The sequence below is a fragment of the Bos grunniens genome, chromosome 9 (assembly GCF_055505025.1).
Source record: "Bos grunniens cultivar Pamir isolate PY7600 chromosome 9, Bosgru_T2T1.0, whole genome shotgun sequence".
NCBI lineage: Eukaryota > Metazoa > Chordata > Mammalia > Artiodactyla > Bovidae > Bos > Bos grunniens.
In genome coordinates this window covers 42,085,053-42,107,415 of record NC_141173.1, presented here as the reverse complement: position 1 = coordinate 42,107,415, position 22,363 = coordinate 42,085,053, and the positions used below count along the sequence as shown (strand labels likewise).

General features: G+C 37.2%; 1 protein-coding gene across 6 annotated transcripts in view; it reads right to left on the bottom strand.

The window, feature by feature from the left end:
• SESN1 (sestrin 1) overlaps window positions 1-22,363 on the bottom strand; it is a 114,457-nt gene that overhangs the window by 1,711 nt on the left and 90,383 nt on the right. For 2 of the 6 annotated variants that reach the window (XM_086317397.1, XM_086317399.1), the window contains exons 2-9: window positions 14,443-14,508; window positions 13,367-13,567; window positions 12,306-12,488; window positions 9,177-9,419; window positions 7,045-7,192; window positions 4,566-4,678; window positions 2,030-2,220; window positions 99-243 (exon numbers count right to left, since the gene is read on the bottom strand). In XM_086317397.1, the coding sequence (XP_086173523.1) occupies window positions 99-243; window positions 2,030-2,220; window positions 4,566-4,678; window positions 7,045-7,192; window positions 9,177-9,419; window positions 12,306-12,488; window positions 13,367-13,567; window positions 14,443-14,508 (1,290 nt within the window). Of the gene's footprint in view, window positions 1-98; window positions 244-2,029; window positions 2,221-4,565; window positions 4,749-7,044; window positions 7,193-8,881; window positions 9,096-9,176; window positions 9,420-12,305; window positions 12,489-13,366; window positions 13,568-14,442; window positions 14,509-21,197; window positions 21,423-22,363 lie in introns of those variants that run through there. The other 4 variants (XR_015132927.1, XM_086317398.1, XR_015132926.1 and 1 more) reach the window with 4 other exon arrangements.

Sequence of the window (22,363 nt, the reverse complement as noted above, 5' to 3'; positions counted from 1 at the left end):
TCAGTAGAGGTGATGGAAAGGGCTGGAGACCCATTAGTTTAGGTGAAGGAGAATAAGAACCACTGCTAAGTTACAGAGTAAACACAACAGGTACATACCTTCTCAGAGTGCTTGAACTGCCTCCAGAAGCTATCATACATTCTTTTGGTAACCTTTTCAGGAGTGCAAACAACAGTTTTGATATAAACTTTAAAGCTACGATCCAATAGCTGGTTAATTTCACCATAGTCATAGTCATCGTATCTGTTAAAAGACAATGTGAGAATTACTATATTTTTGAGTGGAAACAGTGTCAGACTTTATTTTTCTGGGCTCCAAAATCACTACAGATGGTGACTGCAGCCATGAAATTAAAAGACGCTTACTTCTTGGAAGGAAAGTTATGACCAACCTAGATAGCATATTCAAAAGCAGAGACATTACTTTGCCAACAAAGGTTCGTCTAGTCAAGGCTATGGTTTTTCCTGTGGTCATGTATGGATGGGAGAGTTGGACTGTGAAGAAGGCTGAGCGCCAAAGAATTGATGCTTTTGAACTGTGGTGTTGGAGAAGACTCTTGAGAGTCCCTTGGACTGCAAGGAGATCTAACCAGTCCATTCTGAAGGAGATCAGCCCTGGGATTTCTTTGGAAGGAATGATGCTAAAGCTGAAACTCCAGTACTTTGGCCACCTCATGTGAAGAGCTGACTCATTGGAAAAGACCCTGATGCTGGGAGGGATTGGGGGCAGGAGGAGAAGGGGACGACAGAGGATGAGATGGCTGGATGGCATCACTGACTCGATGGACGTGAGTCTGAGTGAATTCCGGGAGTTGGTGATGGACAGGGAGGCCTGGTGTGCTGCGATTCATGGGGTTGCAAAGAGTCGGACACGACTGAGCGACTGATCTGATGTGATAGTCTGTTTTTTTATAGAAGTACAGATATAATAGTAAATGTTATATTCTTTTCTCCTCTTTATATAGGCAGCTGTCCCCTAAAATAAGAGCTTTACAATGTTTAAATGGGGGTGGATGAATCAGTATAAAGGAGTAAGAAATAGAGAAGTCAGGGAGATGAACAAAAAATTTGCTAGTGCAAAGTAACAGTATATATTTACAATCATGAATAAGCAACCACACTGAGGAACAAATTTTGGAAACAGTTTGAGTATTGATGATATTAAGAAGTTAACAAATTAGACAATATTGATATATCCCATGATATATAAATTATAATCTACTTGTATAAATATTTTCTCATGTTAGCAGTTCTTGGGGTCAGATGAGGAAAGAATTGGTCCCTAAGATGGCCTCACAGTGTCTACACTTAGGCCACTCTGCTTTAGGCCAGGATGGTCATAGGCACCAGTGTCTGCTCTGCCCCACTGGAGAATACTTTCTACAACATCCAAGGATCTTCAGTCTCCTATTTGGTTTTTAGTGGAAAAGGGAGAAAACTCTTGTAAAGTTGGTCCATAATATAACCATCCGGGAGTCTAAAGTCAATAGTCTGGCTACTGAAAAAATGAATAACCAAGAGAAAAGTCTGACTTTACAGCTAAAATAATTAGGAAGGACCATAGTGTGGGTGTTTGTGTATGTTAGAAGGTGATGTATAGTATGTGTATATAAATAGCATAATACTGATAAAGTTTTGCATTTTATGAAGTATCATGGGAGTAGGTACTCTTTAGAAGGGCACTCTAAGTTCCACGAAGGCAGAAGTACAAGTGTCTCAGGAGATAAAAATGATACAAACACATAAATGTTTAGAGACAAACTTTTCCTTTTTCTCCATGCTCCTGGACAACCTTGCTTGTTGTTTAACTCTTGTTCCTAACTCTCCTTCTTCCTGCCTAGCTAGGTGAGAGGAAACACACTAAGCTGCAAAAAATCAAGTTTCTAAAGCATAAAAAGCATAAAAATAAGCTCTTAGGGAGGGGATGGTTCTGAGTATATTAACATGTATATCTGCATATGTGTTTCAAGCACCTGAATGATTTCCCTAAAAGAAAATATCTCTTCATAAACGTAAGAAAACAGACTAACCTGATTCCAAACATGCAGTGAATATAGTTCCAAATAGCCCGTCTGAGCATTGAGGTATCAACATCTTTGTGCATTGCCATTGTATTATAAGTAAGATTGTAAGCAATGTGAAATTTTTCATCAATCAACTGTCCTACATCTGGATAAAGACGATTTACCAAAGAATAACCATGGTCTTCCCAACAATAGTCCTAAATACAGAGAACAGAACAAATGTGAATAATTAAAATGTGGTCAAATACAGTTCTATGTCTATTGCTCTGTGGTGCAGTGAGACTACTGGCAGTTGAAATCCACTCCCTTTCTAGAACATCCCTAGCTTTCCGTTTCATTTGCATTCCAGTTTGATGTTTTCAATTTCTATACTGCAATATGCAAAAGTTAAATTTTGCAACTCACCAAGTTTAAAAACCAGTGGAATCTCTGCCTTACACACACATCACTTGTACTCTGCTTTCTCTCACTGTTTCCCCTGTCAGCCTCCAGAGATGACTCGTCCTGGGAGGCCACTCTCCTTTTATATTGCTGCAGGCATTCAAGTGTCTTCAAATTTTGTAAATTTTTAATTCAACACATCCATCACTCATTCTTTTTCCTCCTAACCCCCCTTCCTCTTAGCTCTGTTAAGTCTTCTAATTAGTTTTCCTACATTAAATCTCTGTTTCCTTTTTTCTATCTCAAACAAAACTTAATAAGCCTCTACTTCTACGTTGCTCCCATATTTGTTTTCCTAAAACACCTCTTTGATATCATGCCATCACTGTGGTCAAAACGTCCAAGTCTGATCAATTTTAAAGTAACTTCCAACTAATCAGAAAAATCCTTTGCTTGAAGCTTTCAGCAGCCCAGCCAGTTTATGATACCTTCCCTCACTCTGTCCTTTAACCTAGGCTCAATTATTGCCTACAGTCGTCTCTGCTTACAATATTCATGCTTTTAAACTATTCAAATCTGTCAAACCCTAATCTGCCTCCAAAAAAATTTTTCTAGTCTACATGATCTCTCCAATTGTAATGTATTATATTTCATGACACAACTTCACTACCACGTAACATATTCTATATTTCTTCCTGTGCCTAATTTGCCTCCTTAAATAATGTTAGTTCCTTGAGTCAAGAAAAAAAAAATCTCATGGTTCCCAAATATTTTCATAATTCTGCTAAAAGTTATTACTTAATACTAGTCCTTCACAATTGGAGAAGGCAATGGCACCCCACTCCAGTACTCTTGCCTGGAAAATCCCATGGATGGAGGAGCCTGGTAGGCTGCAGTCCATGGGGTCGCTACAAGTCGGACACAACTGAGCGACTTCACTTTGACTCTCATGCATTGGAGAAGGAAATGGCAACCCACTCCAGTGTTCTTGCCTGGAGAATCCCAGGGACGAAGGAGCCTGGTGGGCTGCCGTCTATGGGGTTGCACAGAGTCGGACACGACTGAGGCGACTTAGCAACAGCAGCCCTTCGCAATAATTGGGAAAGTTAGAACTATCAACTCATAACAGATTGTTTAAGAAATACATTTTAAATGCATTGTGTGTCTAGTAATGGATTGGAAGCAGTCTTAGAAAACTACAGCATAGAATAAATAAATGTTTCCTAATTGATGATCCTCAACTTTTATTCTGGAACTAGAAGATACAGCAATTGTTGCTCCTGCAATATATTTGCAAAGCACTTAGCTTCCTGGAAAAGCAATAAGAGAGAAGGAGGCTGGTATCCTGGAGAATGACAAGGTCCCTAAGTTTCCATGGACTCAATATACACAGAATTGCACTGGGAATTTTTACTGTGTATTTCAAAGTTAATGATTATGGAGCTAAACAAACTGGGTCTACCAACAATAATTTGACTCTCTACCTCACTAAAACTTTATTCTAAGAGATGGGCATTATTTAATTTTGGAATAAGATATCTTTATATAAAAATCCTCTTCAAGATTTAAGTTTGAAACTCTCAAAAATTCTCATTGCTTCAAATGACATTCAGTTCATATTTTACCAGGGAATTAGGTTATTGTAATCACTATGACTTATTTTATATGAGATTTATAAGAACTCACCCAAATTAAAAGAAAACAAATTTGCTGTCCCTAAAAGTTCTAATTTAAGCACATGTTTCACTCTGATTTTCTCATCCTCTTTCCTTCTACCCACACACACATAATGCCTGAAATGTTGAGGACATTTCTCTTGTCACAGAAATGGCCTCACTTTAACACTGGTGCTCTGTAAAACAATGCTATAAATGCTAGCTAGGTTCTAACACAACTATTTACTGTTTAGTTATATTATGAACTTTGAGTTTTAGTATACCATCTGGGAACCTAACCACTATTGTAATTTTGTTTTATGGGTGAATATGTTTTGAATTCTGAGCAACTGATTTATGAACTTATATCTAAGGAACTGCATGTACATAGAAAAGTTATTTCTCTCTGCAATGCTTTCTGTTCTCAAATCCAGATGGTTCTTTCTAACTTTAAGTCAGACTGAGATATTTCTAACCAGTCATGTACATACAAGTTGTGATTTTACCTGGACTCGAAATGTTGGGACGTGCATTCCATGTCTAGAGAAATCCTTATAGCCATAACTAGTATCCTCAAAGTGACGTGATACATCTCTTGCTGGTGTAACTTCATCATCATCTGAAATAATTTTTTAAAAAAGCTACTGAAAGCTTTTCAAACACAGGATGCTAGTTAAAATTCATTTTACCTATAACAAGTAAAAATAGGATAACCCTTTTTCTGATACTTAGTAACCAATATCAACTAAAATAAAGTCTTAAAACTATAAAGAAATTGCTTAATAAATGGAATATAAAGGTTAAAAAACATACTCATGGTTGCATTTACTGTGCTTTTCATTCCTCTCTTTCACAGATCCTCTCTTCCTCTGTGTCCTCTCTCTAGTTTATAGATGTGAGGTTCTACTTAAAAGTATGTACTCCAAGTATGAATACCCTTTTGAAATAATCTTTATGGTACTAACAAATCAGCTGTATTCTAAACTTTAGCACTTGGACATTTTTAGTTGAATATTAATGTCATACAATATGTAAAATGATCTCTTTAACAGCTTCTCTGATGCCTCAGATGGTAAAGAATCTGCCTGCAATGCAGGAGACCTGGGTTCGATCCCTGGGTCAGGAAGATCCCTTGGAGAAGGGAATGGCTACCCACTCCAGTATTCTTGCCTAGGAAATTCCATGAACAGAGGAGCCTAGTGGCCTATATAGTCTGTGGGGGTCTCAAAAAGTTGGACACAAATGAGCAACGAACACTAACAGTTCAAAGGCCCTAGAAACAATTCTGAAATAAATACAGAAAAGAGGCTCACTAAGCCTTTTTAGATTATTTTCAAGTTTAGGAGTTGATGAGATTATTTAGTTTCAAGTAAATAGAATCAAAGACTTCTCCTCAGGCTAACATCAAACCTCCATTTATACAAATTTGATTTTTTCTTTGCTATTAAGAAAATTGGTTATTAAAACCAATGTACTCTTTGTTCCACTGTATTATTGTCAAAATATATTGACACTATAACTTTTTTCCTTTAAATTACCTAGTTTACTTATTAAATCCTATAGGTTACATTTGATAAAGGCCTAACAAAGGGTTTAAGCTGTTAGTTATCTAATAAGTAGCTCCTTTTCACACATTATAGAATTTTAAAGCTGGAAGTACTATTAGGCCTTTATGAATGCAACTTCCTCATTTTAAAGAAAAAAAAAAAGGAATGCTCAATGCTAAATGACTTAACATTCACAAAGTTTATTAGCAGTGATTTTAGGACCTAAATCAAATCCTTGCTCTTAGTCTATTTTCACTTTAACTTCCTTTTTTGGAAGTAGGAATACCTATGCAATAGCCTTTCTAAAAGGAAAGACATATTAGAATTAAACTTAAAAGTTTTGCACAGCAAAGAAAACCATAAACTAAACAAAATGACAACCTACAGAATGAGAGAAAATATTTGCAAACAAAGCAACTGACAAGGGATTAATCTCCAAAATACAAATAGCTTATGCAGCTTAATATTAAAAAACCAAACAACCCCATCAAAAAAAAAAAAAATGGGCAGAAGAGCTAAACAGACATTTCCCCAAAGAAGACATAGATGGCCAATAGGCACATGAAAAGATATTCAATATCACTAATTATTACAGAAATGCAAATCAAAACAACAGTGAGGTTATCACCTCACATCAGTTAGAATGGCCATCATCAAAAAATCTACAAACAATAAATTTTACAAAACTGTTGTTGGGAATGTAAATTCATGCAGTCACTACAGATAACAGTACGGAGGTTCCTCAAAAAACTAAAAATAGAGCTACCATCTAATCAGCAATCCAACTCCTAGGTATATGTCCAGAGAAAACCATAATTCAAAAAGACACACACACCCTTGTGTTTACAGCAGCACTATTTATAGTAGCCAAGACACGGAAGCACCCTAAATGTCCACTGACAGCAGTAGACAGAGATGTAGTGCATGTATCAGTGGACTGTTATTCAGCCATAAAAAAGAATTAAACAATGCCACTGGCCACAACATGAATGGACCTGGACCCATATTATGTGAGGTTAGAAAGAAAAAGACAAATATCATACAATACAGCTTATATGTGGAGTTGTAGAGAGCCTGTGGTTACCAAGGGTTTGGGATGCAGCCGGGGTAGGGGGAGGGATAAATTGGGAGATTGCGATTCACATATACATACTACTATATATAAAACAGATAACTAATAAGGACCTACTGCATAGCACAGGGAATTCTACTCAAAACTCTGTACTGACTTGTATGGGAAAGGAATCTAAAAGTGGATATATGAAAAAAAAAAAAGAAAAGTGGATATATGTATAACAGATTCATTTTGCTGTACACTTGAAAATAACACAACATTGTAAATCAACTGTATTCCCATACGAAAAACTTATTTAAATTGTCTTTAAAAATTGGGCTTTTTCTTCAAAATAGACATTGACTATGTAATGCTTGCTTTTACCTGAAGAGAAGACAAACATGCTCTCTCTTTTTTCTATTTCAAAACGTGAAGCCATCTCTTCCTGACTTGCCTCCTCTTCTTCTCGACATTCCTGTAACTGCTTCATCTTTTCCATGAGGGCTTCAACCTCAAAGAAGGAATCACTTACCTGAAACAAAAGTGCAATTAAGGTTGTTACATATGTCAAATATGGAATAAATTTTATTAAGTCTATCTCATAAGAATTTGCATCTTAATACAATATAAGAAAAATAGATCTTATAACTTTAATGCACATGAATGAATCAAAAACAATTACTTTGGCCTATCATATATACAGATATAAATTTTAAAATTTAAAACAATAGAAAAAATTTTAAGAACATATTCTAATGTTTAAATTTTTATTTCAAAAGTTAGTAATATTACTGTCATTAAGTTTTAAAAATTAAAATTTAACACTGTCAGTTTAAAACAGAACTGAGTTACACTTTTACTTGCTCAGTGAAACAAATAAGGTATACAAAATATAAAGTGGTTTTACATCAACATTGTACACTGCGCATATTGTCAATAGACAGGCATACCTCAGATATATTGTGGGTTCAGTTCCAAACCATTAGAATAAAGCGAGTATCATAACAAAGCAAGTCAAGAATTTTTTTGGTTTTCCAATGCATATAAAAAGTTATATTTATACTATACAGTAGTCTAAGTGTGCAATAGTATTATGTCTAAAAAACAATGTACATACCTTAAAAAATTCATTACTAAAAATACGTAACACCTGGGAATAGGGAGCTTATGTACTAGAGAAGTTTTTTAAAAAATTATATTATTTCACTATTATTTAATTGAGGGATAACTAGGAACAGTACTTCTTTAGCCTCGTACTAAATCAAAGGTGGGGAAAGAATCCAATTCTCAGCATCCTGGCAACTGATGTACTCACCCTTAGTCCATCTTATAACCTTTAAACTTTGATAAATAATCAGTGGCCATATGCGGGCCTCTCACATGAATCCAGATAGCTCAAAAGAGGGTGAAACTGACGGTCTTGGGCCTTATCAACACACCACAGCACAGCAGTCAACCTTGGGAAAATGATTTTCCTTCCTGTGCTAATCTCACCGTATGTAAATGCTACCTCTTATTTAGTACCTGATAAATGCTAAGCACTGTACTAGCCCTTTTACCTCTCTAGAGACATTTCACTTAAACTTTGCAATAACCTTGTGTTTGACCTTTATTTAGAAATGAAAGAATGGGGGGTCAGGGAGGGTAGATAACTTGCCAACAGTCAAATCATATGTTAACAGTCAAGTGTTTGTTAAAGTCAAACATATAAATTCAACCTGTCTAAATCTGTCTTAAAGTAATAATAAAACTGAGAAAATCTGTATGAAGTATTGAGAAGGCTGTAATGTTTCTATTTGGAAATATAAACCCTTGCTCTTTCACTACAGCTAAAGAATGCAGAGGGAGTTTTGAAATATCATATATAGGAGTTAAAACTTGCTTATAGAAAATTCAACTCATTGTGATCTGTTTTCCAAGGAATAACAAAGCTGAGAAAATATAAATGCGAGAGAAGAGAAGGAATAGAGATAAAAGCATTTTAATATATTTACATTCACTTCTATATATATTTGTGAGAAGTTAAAACATGAAGGAGTATTTTAAAAGGAGAAATTCCAGATCAAAGCTGATTAACTCTTCTAAAAGAGAAACAATTGAGATGACAGCCTGTTTCTTTCGTGCAAAAAGGAAGGATGGGATGTGATCAACAGCAGGCAGTTTGTATCATTAAGTTCCTCTTTCCTCAGTCTTCCGGTATCTCACATTCAGTAGCCATTCAATACTAGCTGGCTCTGGCACATCCTGGTGGCTTCCAATCCTGAAGTTATTCGAATGTAGTCTCCTGGAGGGTCTTATATATAAGTCATATAATTTTGTTTATGTCCCTTAGCATCAGACACTATAATGCTCAGCATTTGGAGGCAGTCAGATACTTGCTGAATGAATAGACTGGGGGGTCTAATACCTTTTTGGACTTAACAGGGTAAATTTTCCTAAAAGCCAAGTAAAAAAATAATACAACAGCAATTACTGTGATTAGTCTTACGACAATCCTGTAACAAATAGATACTTACCGAAACATTTCCTGCTGAGTTGACCTGCATCTCATCCACACTGTGATTGCCGTTTGTAATGTCACAGATGCAGTAGTTACTAACAGAAGGCGGTCTGAATGTGTGGCCACCATCACAATGAATCTCTGGACTGATCCCACAGCCAAATGTGAACGAGGCAAGAGAATGATAGTGTGTGAGTAGAACTACTGCGTGTACCAGTTCTGCAAGGGACCAGCTATGCTCTTCAGCTTTTAAAAGTCCCTTGGGGAAAAAAATGAGAATATATTTTTATACTGGGGTATGGTGTTGGTGAAAGAACATAGTTCATCTTGGTATTTAATCTATTGAAAACAGGATTAGTTACTGTATAAAACTTAGGATAAAATGACAATTTGAGGCATGTAGAACTCAGAATTTGCTAATTTTTATGAGTATATATTCAAAAATTGAGCTTAACATAATCTGATAATGACTAATTCATTATTGATTATCTGAAATCTTGATTTAAAAATGCAGTAGAATACATTTTAAGGCAGTTGCTGTGTTTCAGATAATGGATTATGAACGCATTAACTATGTTGTTAGTGTGACATCTCAAACCAAATGTAATAAATTTGAGTTTAAAGTAGAAGCTACTGTGGAAAATATGCCTATTTTTCTTTAATATCAGGCTTCCTCAAGGAATTTTTAAGATAGTGGTTTGAACAACTTGACTCTGAATATGTCTAAATCATCAAATTATATTTAAAAAGTTATGCTCAAGGTAAAGTCTACAATCCTTAAAAGTCTACAAATCTGTTTCCATTCTGCTTCATTATCTATTTCATAGTATTGTATAATTTTATGTTACTAGACAATATAACAGACATTGCATTAATCATATTCAAATCTTATATCTCCTTGAAAATAAGATGCTTCAATTATATAAAAGTATCTAAAATACTCTAGGGAATTCTCTGGCAGTTCAGTGGTTAGGACTCTGAACTTCCACTGCAAGAAGCACAGGTTTGACCCTTCGTTGGGGAACTAGGATCCCACAAGCCTCGTGGAATGGTCAATAAATTATAAAAAAAAATAAATAAAAATTTAAAAATTTCTACTGCATGGCAGATTCTTTTAGACAAAGTCAATCTACTTTTATTCTATTATCTTTATTATCAGACAGTAAAGAATCTGCCTGGAATAGAGGAGACCTGGGTTCGAGCCCTGAGTCGGGAAGATCCCTGGGAGAAGGGAATGGCTACCCACTCTGTAGTTTTCTTGCCTGGAGAATTCCATGGAAAAAGGACCTGGCGTGCTCTAATCCATGGGGTCACAAAGAGTCGGATTTGAATGAGCATTTAACACTTTCAATAAATAGAACCAGAAGAAACTAGTTTAAGATGGTATTTTGCAAAGATATACAAGATTGCACTTTACATCTATCAGAATGGCTAAAATCTGAGCACTGACAACAGCAAATGCTGACAAGAATTTGACAAGTATGCTGACAAGTATGCTCATCCATTGCTGGTGGGAACACAAACGTACAGTCACCTCATCAGACAGTTTCACAGTTTCTTACAAAACTAAACACAAGCTTACCATACAATCCAGCAATCCCAGTTATTTACCCAACTGAGCTGAAAACTAATGTCCATCAAAAAACCTGCATGTCAATGTTTGTAGAAGTTTTATTCATAATTGCCAAAAAACTGGGAGTAACCAAGATGTCCTTCAGTAGGTGAATGGACAAATTGTGGTACATCCACACACTGGGGTATTTTTCAGCAGTAAAAAGAAATGAGCCATCAAGTCATGGAGGCACCTTAAATGCATACTGACAAATAAAAGAAGCTAGTGTGTAAAGGTTATATACTGTATGACTCCAACTATATGACATTCTGGAAAAGGGAAAACTATAAAGACAATAAAAGCAGTAGTAGTTTCAGGGGGAAGGGAGAGAGATGAATGGGGGGGCACAGGAGATTTTTAGGGAAGTGAAACTATTCTGTATGACACCATAATGGTGGATAACATGACATTATGCATTTGTCAAAACCCATAGGACTGTACAACACAAACAGTAAACCCCAAAGTAAATTACTGCTGCTGCTAAGTCGCTTCAGTAGTGTCCGACTCTGTGCGACCCCATAGACGGCAGCCCACCAGGCTCCCCCATCCCTGGGATTTTCCAGGCAGGAACACTGGAGTGGGTTGCCATTTCCTTTTCCAAAGTAAATTACAGACATTATTAATTCATCAATTGAAGCAAATGTACTATGCTAATACTGCTGCTGCTAAGTCGCTTCAGTAGTGTCCGACTCTATGCGACCCCATTGACGGCAGCCCACCAGGCTCTCCTGTCCCTGGGATTCTCCAGGCAGGAACACTGGAGTGGGTTGCCATTGCCTTCTCCAATGCATGAAAGTGAAAAGTGAAAGTGAAGTCAGTCGTGTCTGACCCTTAGCGACCCCATGGACTGCAGCCTACCAGGCTCCTCCGTCCATGGGATTTTCCAGGCAAGAGTACTGGAGTGGGGTGCCATTGCCTTCTCCATGCTAATACTAGAAGTTAGTAATAAAGAAAACAATGTGTGTGTGGGGGGAGTGGAGGGTTGAAGCGGGTCAGTCAGTCAGTTCAGTCGCTCAGTCATGTCCGACTCTTTGCGACCCCATGAATCGCAGCACGCCAGGCCTCCCTGTCCATCACCAACTCCTGGAGAAACCTATATGTAGGTCAAGAAGCAACAGTTAAAACTGGACATAGAACAACCCGGAGAAACCTATATGCAGGTCAAGAAGCAACAGTTAGAACTGGACATGGAACAACAGACTGGTTCCAAATAGGAAAAGGAATACGTCAAGGCTGTATATTGTCACCCTGCTTATTGAACTTATATGCAGAGTACATCATGAGAAACGCTGGGCTGAAAGAAGCACAAGCTGGAATCAAGATTGCCGGGAGAAATATCAATAACCTCAGATATGCAGTTGACACCACCCTTATGGCAGAAAGTGAAGAGGAACTAAAAAGCCTCCTGATGAAAGTTGAAGTGGGTAGAATATGGGAACTCCTTATGCCATTTTTCTGTAAACCTGAAATTGCTTTGAAAAATAGTCTATTAATTAAAATAAAAAAGACACCCTAGATATATTCTCTGCTTACCTCAATATGTTCTTTGGTAATAAGCCAAGGTCTGTGGGCTAACACTTTGTTAAGTTCTCCTAAATTCTGTAGTTTTTGAGGAGCATTCTCTAAACCATTAAGCCACTTGGGGTCTCCACCAACATGAAGGAAATCATTTACATGGAGATTCACTAAGTAGGAGCACTGATGTCTTGCTGCAGCCTAAGAGAAAACAAAAGATGATTCTAACTATACATATTAAAATCTTGAACAACTACATGTCTTTTTTCTTTACAATGTACAAAACAGTTAATTTTTTGATTAGTATGTTCTCAAATTTTCCATGTACTACAGAAATGAAGTTTTCATATAAACATTCAAAAATTCACGTATGCTATAGAAAACACCTCAAAAATATCCCATTAACAAAAAATATTTGATAAAAGTATTTGAATTTTAGAAAAATTTTATACCTACTGTCAGAACCTGATTAAGAAACTTCATTAAGATGCCAACCATAAAATAATGGAATCTTATTTATAAATTGAACATGAGTGAAAACCACTTATGTCAATCTGAACTACTATTTATATAGTAGTGAAATAATCTTGTTTCCTACTTTATTTTCTTATTTAGTAGAAAATGGTGCTCAATAAGGGCTTCCCTGGTAGCTCAGCTGGTGAAGAATCCACCTGCAATGCAGGAGATCCCAGTTTGATTCCTGGGTTGGGAGGATCTGATAAAGAAGGAAAAGGCTACCCACGCCAGTATTCTTGGGCTTTCCTGGTGGCTCAGTTGGTAAAGAATCCGCCCACAATGCGGGAGACCTGGGTTCAATCCCTGGGCTGGGAAGATCCCCTGGAGAAGGGAAAGGCTACCCGCTCCAGTATTCTGGCCTGGAGATTTCCAGGGACTCAACAAAGTGTAAATACATATTAGTTTTCCTATTATTTAGAAAGAGGAAAAATAGGTACTACTTAACAGGAATCCAATTGGAAGTTGGAATATAAGTATTTATTCCTGTGTTTGAAGCATTAACCATATCTTAAAAAGATTAATAAAAACAGGGAGAAAGAATTTTTCACTGAATGTTTACAAACCATTATTCCAATGTAGTGCCGATAATGAAGGGGTAATGGCCCATCCATTTGCAGTAGATAGTGTTGAGTTTTTAAGAAACTTTCTAAATACTGTGGGTGAAAAACCATCACTAAGGTAATATTATCCAAACGACCCAAAGCAGCAAAAGAATCTGTAAATAAAGTATGCATCTGTGCGTCTTCACTCCCCACTTGGAGAATCTGTATGAAAGAGAGGAAAACCACGGTTACAGAAATTGTAAATCGGTGTTAAACACGGAAGGGGGAGAAATAAAGCATGCATGCACTGCATTGTGTGTGTCATTCAGAAGCAGCTTAAATTTGGCTTAAGAAAGGGAGGTTATTCGATATTTGGCAAAACTAATACAATATTGTAAAGTTTAAAAATAAAATAAAATTAAAAAAAAAAAAAAAGAAAGGGAGGTTGTAATTCTACGAGTTTAACTCAACTGGTTGCAAGATAGAAGAATAAAAGTCACATATCATGTAGCAGGGGAGAAACAACAAAGGCCATCTAGATAGGCTGCTTGTAGGCTTGGCCAGAATCCAGATAAAGAAGCAGATTTAGATTATCAAATTTGCAGAGCTTGCAGACACTAATGCCTTTCCTTTTAACAACACCTACTCTCCCACAATTTACAGAGAACCAAAATTAACTAACAGTAAACAATCCTTGTGAAAACAAAGCATAGAAGCATTTACATATTTAGAATTAAAGATCTAAGCTAGCATTGATTACCAGCCTGTGGAGTTGGCCAAGACCAAGTAACTCAGCGTATGGGCACACTTAAATAACATCTAAATATAAGCAGGTGGCATATCTTGGTCAAAAACAAGTCTTGCCTTTGCTTGACTAATTATGGGTGTTAGAAAAGTGCCATGAAATACTAGAAATCAAAGGGACTATAATAGCTTTCTAATCCCACAGATTCACTGCCAAAGCATGATGATTAACAATGATCAACTCTGTGTAAAGCATATTGTTGACCAACAGTTGTTCAGATGCCAAGATGTGGGTCATGAAAGCTTTTCCTTAAAAGCATAGAGTTCACTATGTACTTTCACAAACAACATACCTCCTTTTCTGGGATGAATCTGCTTGGTCCGTGTCCTAGTGGTCGAGGAATTCTAATTCCAAGTTCCTAGAAAAGAAAATTACCCCATCTCAGGCCTCTAGCAGTAAACAACATGAACTGAGGCCACAGGAATGGGAGAGAAAAACAACCAGTTGAACAGAGCCTGGCTTGTTTTGGTGGTTTGTTTTCATGACCATATATATATATCAGCTCCTCTTTTTGCATCACATAACTGACAACAGTTTATAATAAGACTCTGACTAAAAACAATAAAACCTGTTTCACTAAAACCAGAGTTTTGCATAAGGTACTTGGCAGAAAGTCTAGGACAGAAAGTTCAGCACATAGCAGCCAACCCTGTGGATTGACAGTGATACAAAATAAGACCAATGTGGTTATACATCCAAAACCCAACCAACCAAAATATCAATCCCTGTGCGTCTTGTCAGGAAATGAAAAAGTCATAACCTCTACCTAGAGGTCTTAAACTGAAAGAAGTATAATTATTATTGCATCTACAATAATACTTCACAAGAACAGAAATATTATGAAAAATAAAGATTATTTAAACCCACAAAAGAGAAAGTGCTACAGGACACGGTTTCTCTGTGGTTGAGTAAAACAATTTGAGAGAAATTAATTTTGTGAGTTTTCCTTAAATTTTTAATTTATAGGATCTCATTGACTTCACTTATATTTTTGAGCTCAACTAATTAAGAATAAATGGTTTTCTACCCTTTGACATAGGGAACCTAGAATTCTGTAATTTGTATGACAATGTAGTATGGTTAACAAAAACTGACAATCTACCATACCAGCTTTCCCCTCAATGTAATATGCTTATAGAAACAAAACCAAAATGTAATTCAGCCTTTTTTTTTTTTGAGTTCATGTCCTATCTATCTAGTCTCTAGGCAAACAAACCCCCACCTTCTTTAACAACTAAATATTAACCCTTGCTTATATAATTACATACAAATACTATTTCCACCCTCTCTTTACTGCTTCCAAAAGTCCTTCATGATATAAACCAGATGCTTTTCTTTTAAAGGAGAAAAAAAGGTGTGTGGGGGGCGGGGGTGGGGGCGCAGTGATGCAGACAGAGAAGAACATATGGCAGCAATTCAAGAAATTTGGTCCAAGTGAATGGAAACCTTTTGAGCAGAATTGATTTAGGCAGGCAGGAAAAAATCGAAGAGAATCTTAATCAGTAGAACTCGAGGTTCAGATTTGAAGTAGGCTCCATTTGCAAACTAAAATTTTATATAGGTTTCAAATAATTTTGTATTAGAGGTCAGTGATTTTTTACTCTGATAATTACAGACTTATACTGAAGATAGTAATGTCTAATAACCATATCCTTCACTGAGGAGGCACTAAATTTACTGGTCCAGCTATCTATGTGTCTCAATTTAACATACTATAATAAATGCAAGAAAAAACCCACATTCCTTCTATTCAATACAGAATCTTGGCACAAATGCAGCTATTTATATAAAATGATGACTCTGTTGGCCTTTCTAACTGCTGAACTTCTGATCTAATTACATACATTTCAAAGAAAATATTCTGGACAAGATTTCAAGGCTAAAATTAATATTTACCCTTTTTAATTTCTTTACCATCTTATTTAAACAAAATGCATTTTAGCAACACACCCCACTTTTCAGGGATTTATTATTCATTTTATACTATTCCTGCAACTTTAGTATACAAAAAGATGTCATTTCAAAGGAAGAGAAATGGATTATTCAAAAAATGATTTTGATACAACTGAAGACCCACTCAGAAAAAAGTGAAATTGGAACCTTAAATCATACTTTACTTCACAATAAATCATATGTAAGTTAAAAAATAATTACAATATTAGAAGAAAATACTTGTGGAGTTAGATCTAAAAATGCAACAAAACCCAGAAGTCACAAAACATAAGACTGATAAGTTTGATGACATAAATATACTTTCATATGGGAAAAATAAACATTATATAAAGTTAAACAAACAGAAAACTTGGAAATACGTTTGCAACTCACACAGACAAGGGCTTTTTAAAAAAATACATAATGACAAATCACTAAGAAAACCCCCCAAGAACCTGATAGAAAAAAATGAACAAAGGACATGAACAGTTCAAAGAAAAGGAAATATAAACGTCTGAAAAAATGGTCCATCTTCACAAAACAACTGCTGTTTAACTACACTGAGATACAATTTTTCACCTAAAAGACTGCTTAAGATCAAAAAGTTTGATGATAGACTATGTTGGAGAAGGGGTAGAGAAAGAGCTATTCAACACTTATATATCTCTGATGGGACTGTTTTGAAATGTAAGGAAAAAAGATCAAGAAATATATAAGAAGTACAAATTACTGCAACTTCCAGGAGGGCAATCTGAAATACTGATCAAAATTTAAAAGTTACATACCCTAATTGACAATTCCATCCTAGACATTAACTTATGCTCACATTTTTGAAATGTCATATGTAAAAGTATAATCACTGTCACACTGTTCACAATTATATAAGATATAAAACCACCTAAGTGCTCATCAATAGAGGACTGTTTCAATAAAGTTTAGTATGACCATAGACTAGAACAGCATGAGGTCCTTACAAAGAATGAAGCAGCTGTATACAAGTTGGCTTTAAAAGATCTCTAGGATATATTATGTAGGGGGGAAAAAGGCAAAGTGCATATATTACTATTTGTGAGGAAAGGAAAAAAATTAGAAATTCCATTTCTAGGACTTTATCTTACCACATACATTAGCAGTATGTGGATTGTGTGTATGTGTGTATTTTTAAAAATAAGACCAGATTGTTAGTACACAGGCTTCAAAACAAAGGGATTGAAGTATATTATTTTGGTTTTATTTCTATACCAAATAGTTTATATATCAAACTATTAATATTACAACAGCTTTATAATTCTAAGCAAGTGCCTATCAATGTTTCAGAAATGGAATCTTTTCCTATAGGTATGCCAAGGGGGTCCTACATAATTCTCAAGTCTTTGAAAGTCTATCCCTATAGCCAAATTTAGTAGCTATATTGGTATCACTGTTTCCCCTCTTCTTTGCCTTCACAGGTCAAACCTTTCCTTCCCAGTTCCTTTACAAATTTTTTTTTTTTTAAGAGTGAAAAATTGTTTTAAAACAGGATGTTAAGAAAAAGCAAACATTCTTAGGAATGGATTATAGACCTACTATGCTAATAACCGGGCTTCCCTTTTGGCTCAACTGGTAAAGCATCCACCTGCAGTGCAGGAGACCTGGGTTCCATCCCTGGGTGGGGAAGATCCCCTGGAGAAGGGAAAGGCTACCCACTCTAGTAATCTGGCTTGGAGAACTCCACAGACTACAGTCCACAGAGTCACAAAGAGTCGGACATGACTGAACTAGACTTGACTGAGCGACTTTCACTTTTTATGCTAATAACCTCTCAGTGTTAAGATCACATTCATTCCTTGATGAGGTACCAGTCTAACAGGAAAGCAGGGGACAGAAAAGAAAAACTGAAGGAAAGGAATGGAAAGGAGTCTCTGATATTCAATACTCTAATTTCATTATTTTACTTAAGGCTAGTTCTAGGTAAAACAATTATATGAGCTCTGAGCTGTATCTCAATTTATCCTAATTCAGATTCTATCAGAAAGCAGATAATTGATTCCATCTAGCTTCCCATTGCACACAAACTGTTCTCTAACTTCTGGAAAAAGTAAACAGGTGACAGTTATCTTGAAAACATCCATGAAGTCTGTTTTCTAGAGTTCCTGTCTTTAATTACTCTCAAGAGTTTCTTTAAGAGTTTTTGATACTTAAAGGTCCTTTTAGATACCACTGTTGTTATACAATAGCATTCTCAACTTCTAAAGGGTTAAAAGTTTCAATTTACTGGAAAACTCACTTTTGAAACACTTCTTTTCCTAGTCACATGACAAAATAGTTGCTACCCTGTTTTCTAGCAGGTGTTGATTTTTTTTTTTTTAAGGCACTATGGGTATTCAATAGTTGGCTTATGGAAAGCCAAACTAAGTGCCTTTCATAACTTCCTAAAGGTTACTTCAATTGTGCCTTCATACGTATCTAAGAAACTGAATTACAGATTTAGAACAAATTTTGGCCAATTTAGACTCAAGGAGGCAGAAGTTGCCAACAGCTAATGACCTTGTGAAGCAGATGTATATGCTAATCACAGCACAAAACCTCACTGGTTCTTGGTGAAAGTGTGGCTGGGAAATCTAACATGGGAACTAACAGTTCTCCTCTCAACAGTCCTCCTAATCAGCATCTTTGAAAGAGACAGCAACAGCTTCTGCTATCACAACATTTCTGCAAATCTCTGACGTGGTATCTGTTTCCTCTCCAGTGTATGATACTAACATACTAATTTTCACAACATGAAAATTCTCAGCAAATGTTGACAATACCACAGAATGACTGATGACTGTAATATATTCACTGTGTAAATCTGTTTATGTACTGAATGTATTGTTCCAATCAGATTTTTCAAGTTTGTCAGATACACTTATGAATCTATATAAATATCTTTTAGCAAAGGAATGGACAATTTGTCACAAATGCAAAATGAGAGCATTTACTGGCTTACACATCTATCCATTTGAAAAGTAACAACAATCAGATCTCTTGAATCATTTTATTTTTTCTCACTGCACTTGGTGCATTTTAAAACTATCTAGATCTCTTAATACTGATAATAGCAACAATGATGCTAACTTTGATTTGTAAAACATTACAAAAGCAGTTCTTTTTGAAACACATTTCAACAAGGCAAAAATATACTGTGTAAAAAAATAAGAGTTCCCATCCCACTCTCCCTTGTTTATGAGAATCATTGCCTATAGCTGGGTGCTAGCCTTTTGACATTTGAAATTTTTAAATAGAAATGAAGAAATCCTAAGGCTTTATAAAGAAATCTTCCTATGTACTAAAACAAAATGTACTAATGCTTCTTCTAAATTTGTCACGAACTCTTATAGGGAATTTAGAAATATTTAAAGTTCAGGTATCTCTTTTCCCAGTGTCTGGTATTCTATGAACTACATCCTAGAAAAATAACTCAACTGACTTCAAAGTACTGGATTTATAAGGCTGACTTAGGCTCTTATGTGTGCCCTACACTTTAGTCAGGGTTCCATTTCTGGAAGGTGTTTTAACTTAAAGGCACTGTGGAAGTTTGCTATTTGAAAGAGTTCTGTTATTAATTCTTTTGTAAAGTGAATAGTTTTCTTATAAAGCACTACTTCCTAATTTATCTTCCCACATGTTGGACGTTTCAAAAATGAAATACAACTACACAAAGCTGCCTGGTCTCCTGAACACAATCCCATAGGCTCTGTAATCAATGTGTAAGATAAAATGTATCTCTTTATCTTCTAGTTTACATGGCTATATTTAGAGATTCTAGATCTGGGCAAGAACCAGGATTCTACACACAAATACCACTAAGAAAGAACAGATTCAAGCACAATCATGAGGCTCACTTCTCAAAATGACAAAAGATCTGTTATGGCCTGCAAACAGAAATTGTAAATGCTATTTCAACACTTTTGAACCGTTTTCCCTCTATAGTAAAGTTTCAAAGCAACAGTCATGAGACACTTTTTAGGTTGCTGTATTATCTGAAAACAAGGAGCACGCTATGTAAACATGAATGTTAAAATACAGAAGTGTTTGGTGTTCTACAACCTTCAGGAGAAAGTGTTCTTCATTTATGTTTATATTGAATATATGTGGTATACTCATAGTGTTGACTCCATTTACAAAAAAACATATAAAACTAACAGTCATTTTAGTGGGCAATAGTGCAGAGAAATTACCTGGTATTTACATTTCTTGAACTAAGTCAATACTTAAAACAATCTGATTTCAATTCAATTTTAATTACTATTTCTCTTTCTCCCTTGCTACCATTTGAATTAAAGGCTAAAATTTGAGTTAAAGTTGTACTCGTAACTTTCAATTGGGGTCCTACAGGACTTCCCTGGTGATCCAGTGGCTAAGACTCTGGTCTCTCAATGCAGGGACCCTGGGTTCAATCCCTGATCAGGGAACTAGATCCTGCATGCAGCAGGATATTCAACTGGTGCCCTCTCTGTAACCACTTGGTAAAAATACAAAATGTCACAATTAAATAGCTCTTTCCGAAGGCCAATTCAGACACAAAAGAAATATTAATAAACAAGAGTAAACGCTGTGCATAACGTCATAGAGCTGGCAGAACATAGTTATTCTAGGCAAAACTGACTGAGATGCATTTTTTTTTTCTTTTTAAAGTAAAAGGCAAAGAGTGAGGGTCACCAAATAATCTGTTTTGACAAGACGTTGAGGGGGAAAAAATCCATAGGCTGTTCCACCCGGGGACTAGAGTTTGTTTGGTTTCTGACTTGTGGAGACTTGTACAGAAGACAACGTTATTTACGTTTTGGAGACTTCCATTTAAATGATCCAGACAGCTTTCTCTTCCAGCCGTGGCACTTTCTGCCCGGAGACGACTCGCAGTGGCAAACGTACCCCCCAACCCACCACTGGCCGCCCCTTCACCTGAGGGGCGCGGGCCAGCCCGCCACGCCCCGCTGGGCAGGGCGCCGGCCGGGCGGTTGCTCCAGAGGCGCCCTCCCTGGGGAGCGTTCTCCGAAGCTGTTAGGGTGCGAAGGCAGAGAAGCGACGCGACTCTGTGCAGCCCAGACAGTCGGCTGGGTACCCGCCCTCTCGCCCGGTCCCTCGCCCGGGTACCTCGTCCTGGCCGCGGCTCCCACCACACTGCTTGCAGCCCAGCAGCTCCGAGACGGCCAGAGACGCCGTATACGCCTCGTTCGCGGCTGTAGCCAGGCGCATGTCGGCGCAGGGACAGTGGCGGATGCGCAGAGGTACCGCAACAGCGCAGTGGAGAGCGCTGGGCTGGCGGCCAGCCTACATATGAGCTGCAGCCTCAGTCAGCGCTGACCGCCGAGGCCGCGCGGGGCGGAACGGGGCGGCGCAAACAAACAAGCCACGCGGCCCCGCCCTTGCCGTCACTCAGCTGAGTCGGCGGCCGCGATAGCCAGTGGGGGCCCTCAGCGCCGCGGCGCCCCGCCTCCTCGGCGCGGAGGGGCGGGCCCTGGCGGGGGCAGTCAGTACGGCCCGGCAAAAAACAACCTCTAGGGACCGTAGAGGGACTGTACTTCCCCCAAGGAGCTCAATCCTCTGGTCCCTAGTGGGCTTGGTCTGCCGGGATGTGGGCCTACAGTGTGGCTGGAAGGTGCACCCTGAACTGTCGGGCTTCAGTGAAAGGCAAATGTGTACCCCTGTCCCAGCATCAGCAGCCGAGAGCCTGCCCTCCATCCACCCGTTCAGGTCCAATTACCTGCCAAAGGGCAACCAACCTCTAGGCTGACTCCGACACCACTAGGAGGAAATCAAATTTGCTTCACATTTTATGAAGTCTTGAAATTTCCCTTCTTTCTTTCCAAAAAATGCCCAAACAAAGCTGATTGGACCATAAAATACAGAAACAAGCAGGAGACCATGACCTACATTCAGTTAAAAATTATTTTTGGTAAACTATGTAGAAACTAAGTATCAACTCTCCTACACAGATAATAAGCCTTGGCAGCAGATCTCTAAATTTTCTTCTTCCCAAGTATATTCGAAAGCATTTAAATTTCTAATGTTTCCTCATAAGTACCTTGGATCTAAAGAAAGAATCTCTCTCTGAAACCCGATGAGGAACTTGAAAAAACAACTCATAAAGGAACACAACTGACATTGTTGGATCTGAAACACAAATCTCTCAAGTCTTCTGTCATAACTGTTAGCTTAGGGCTCCATTAACTTCTTTAAAAAAAAATAAATTAACTCCTAAATTAGATCTCTTTTTGCATGTTTGCCCTGTATTTTCAACCTTACATGCTCAGGTTAAA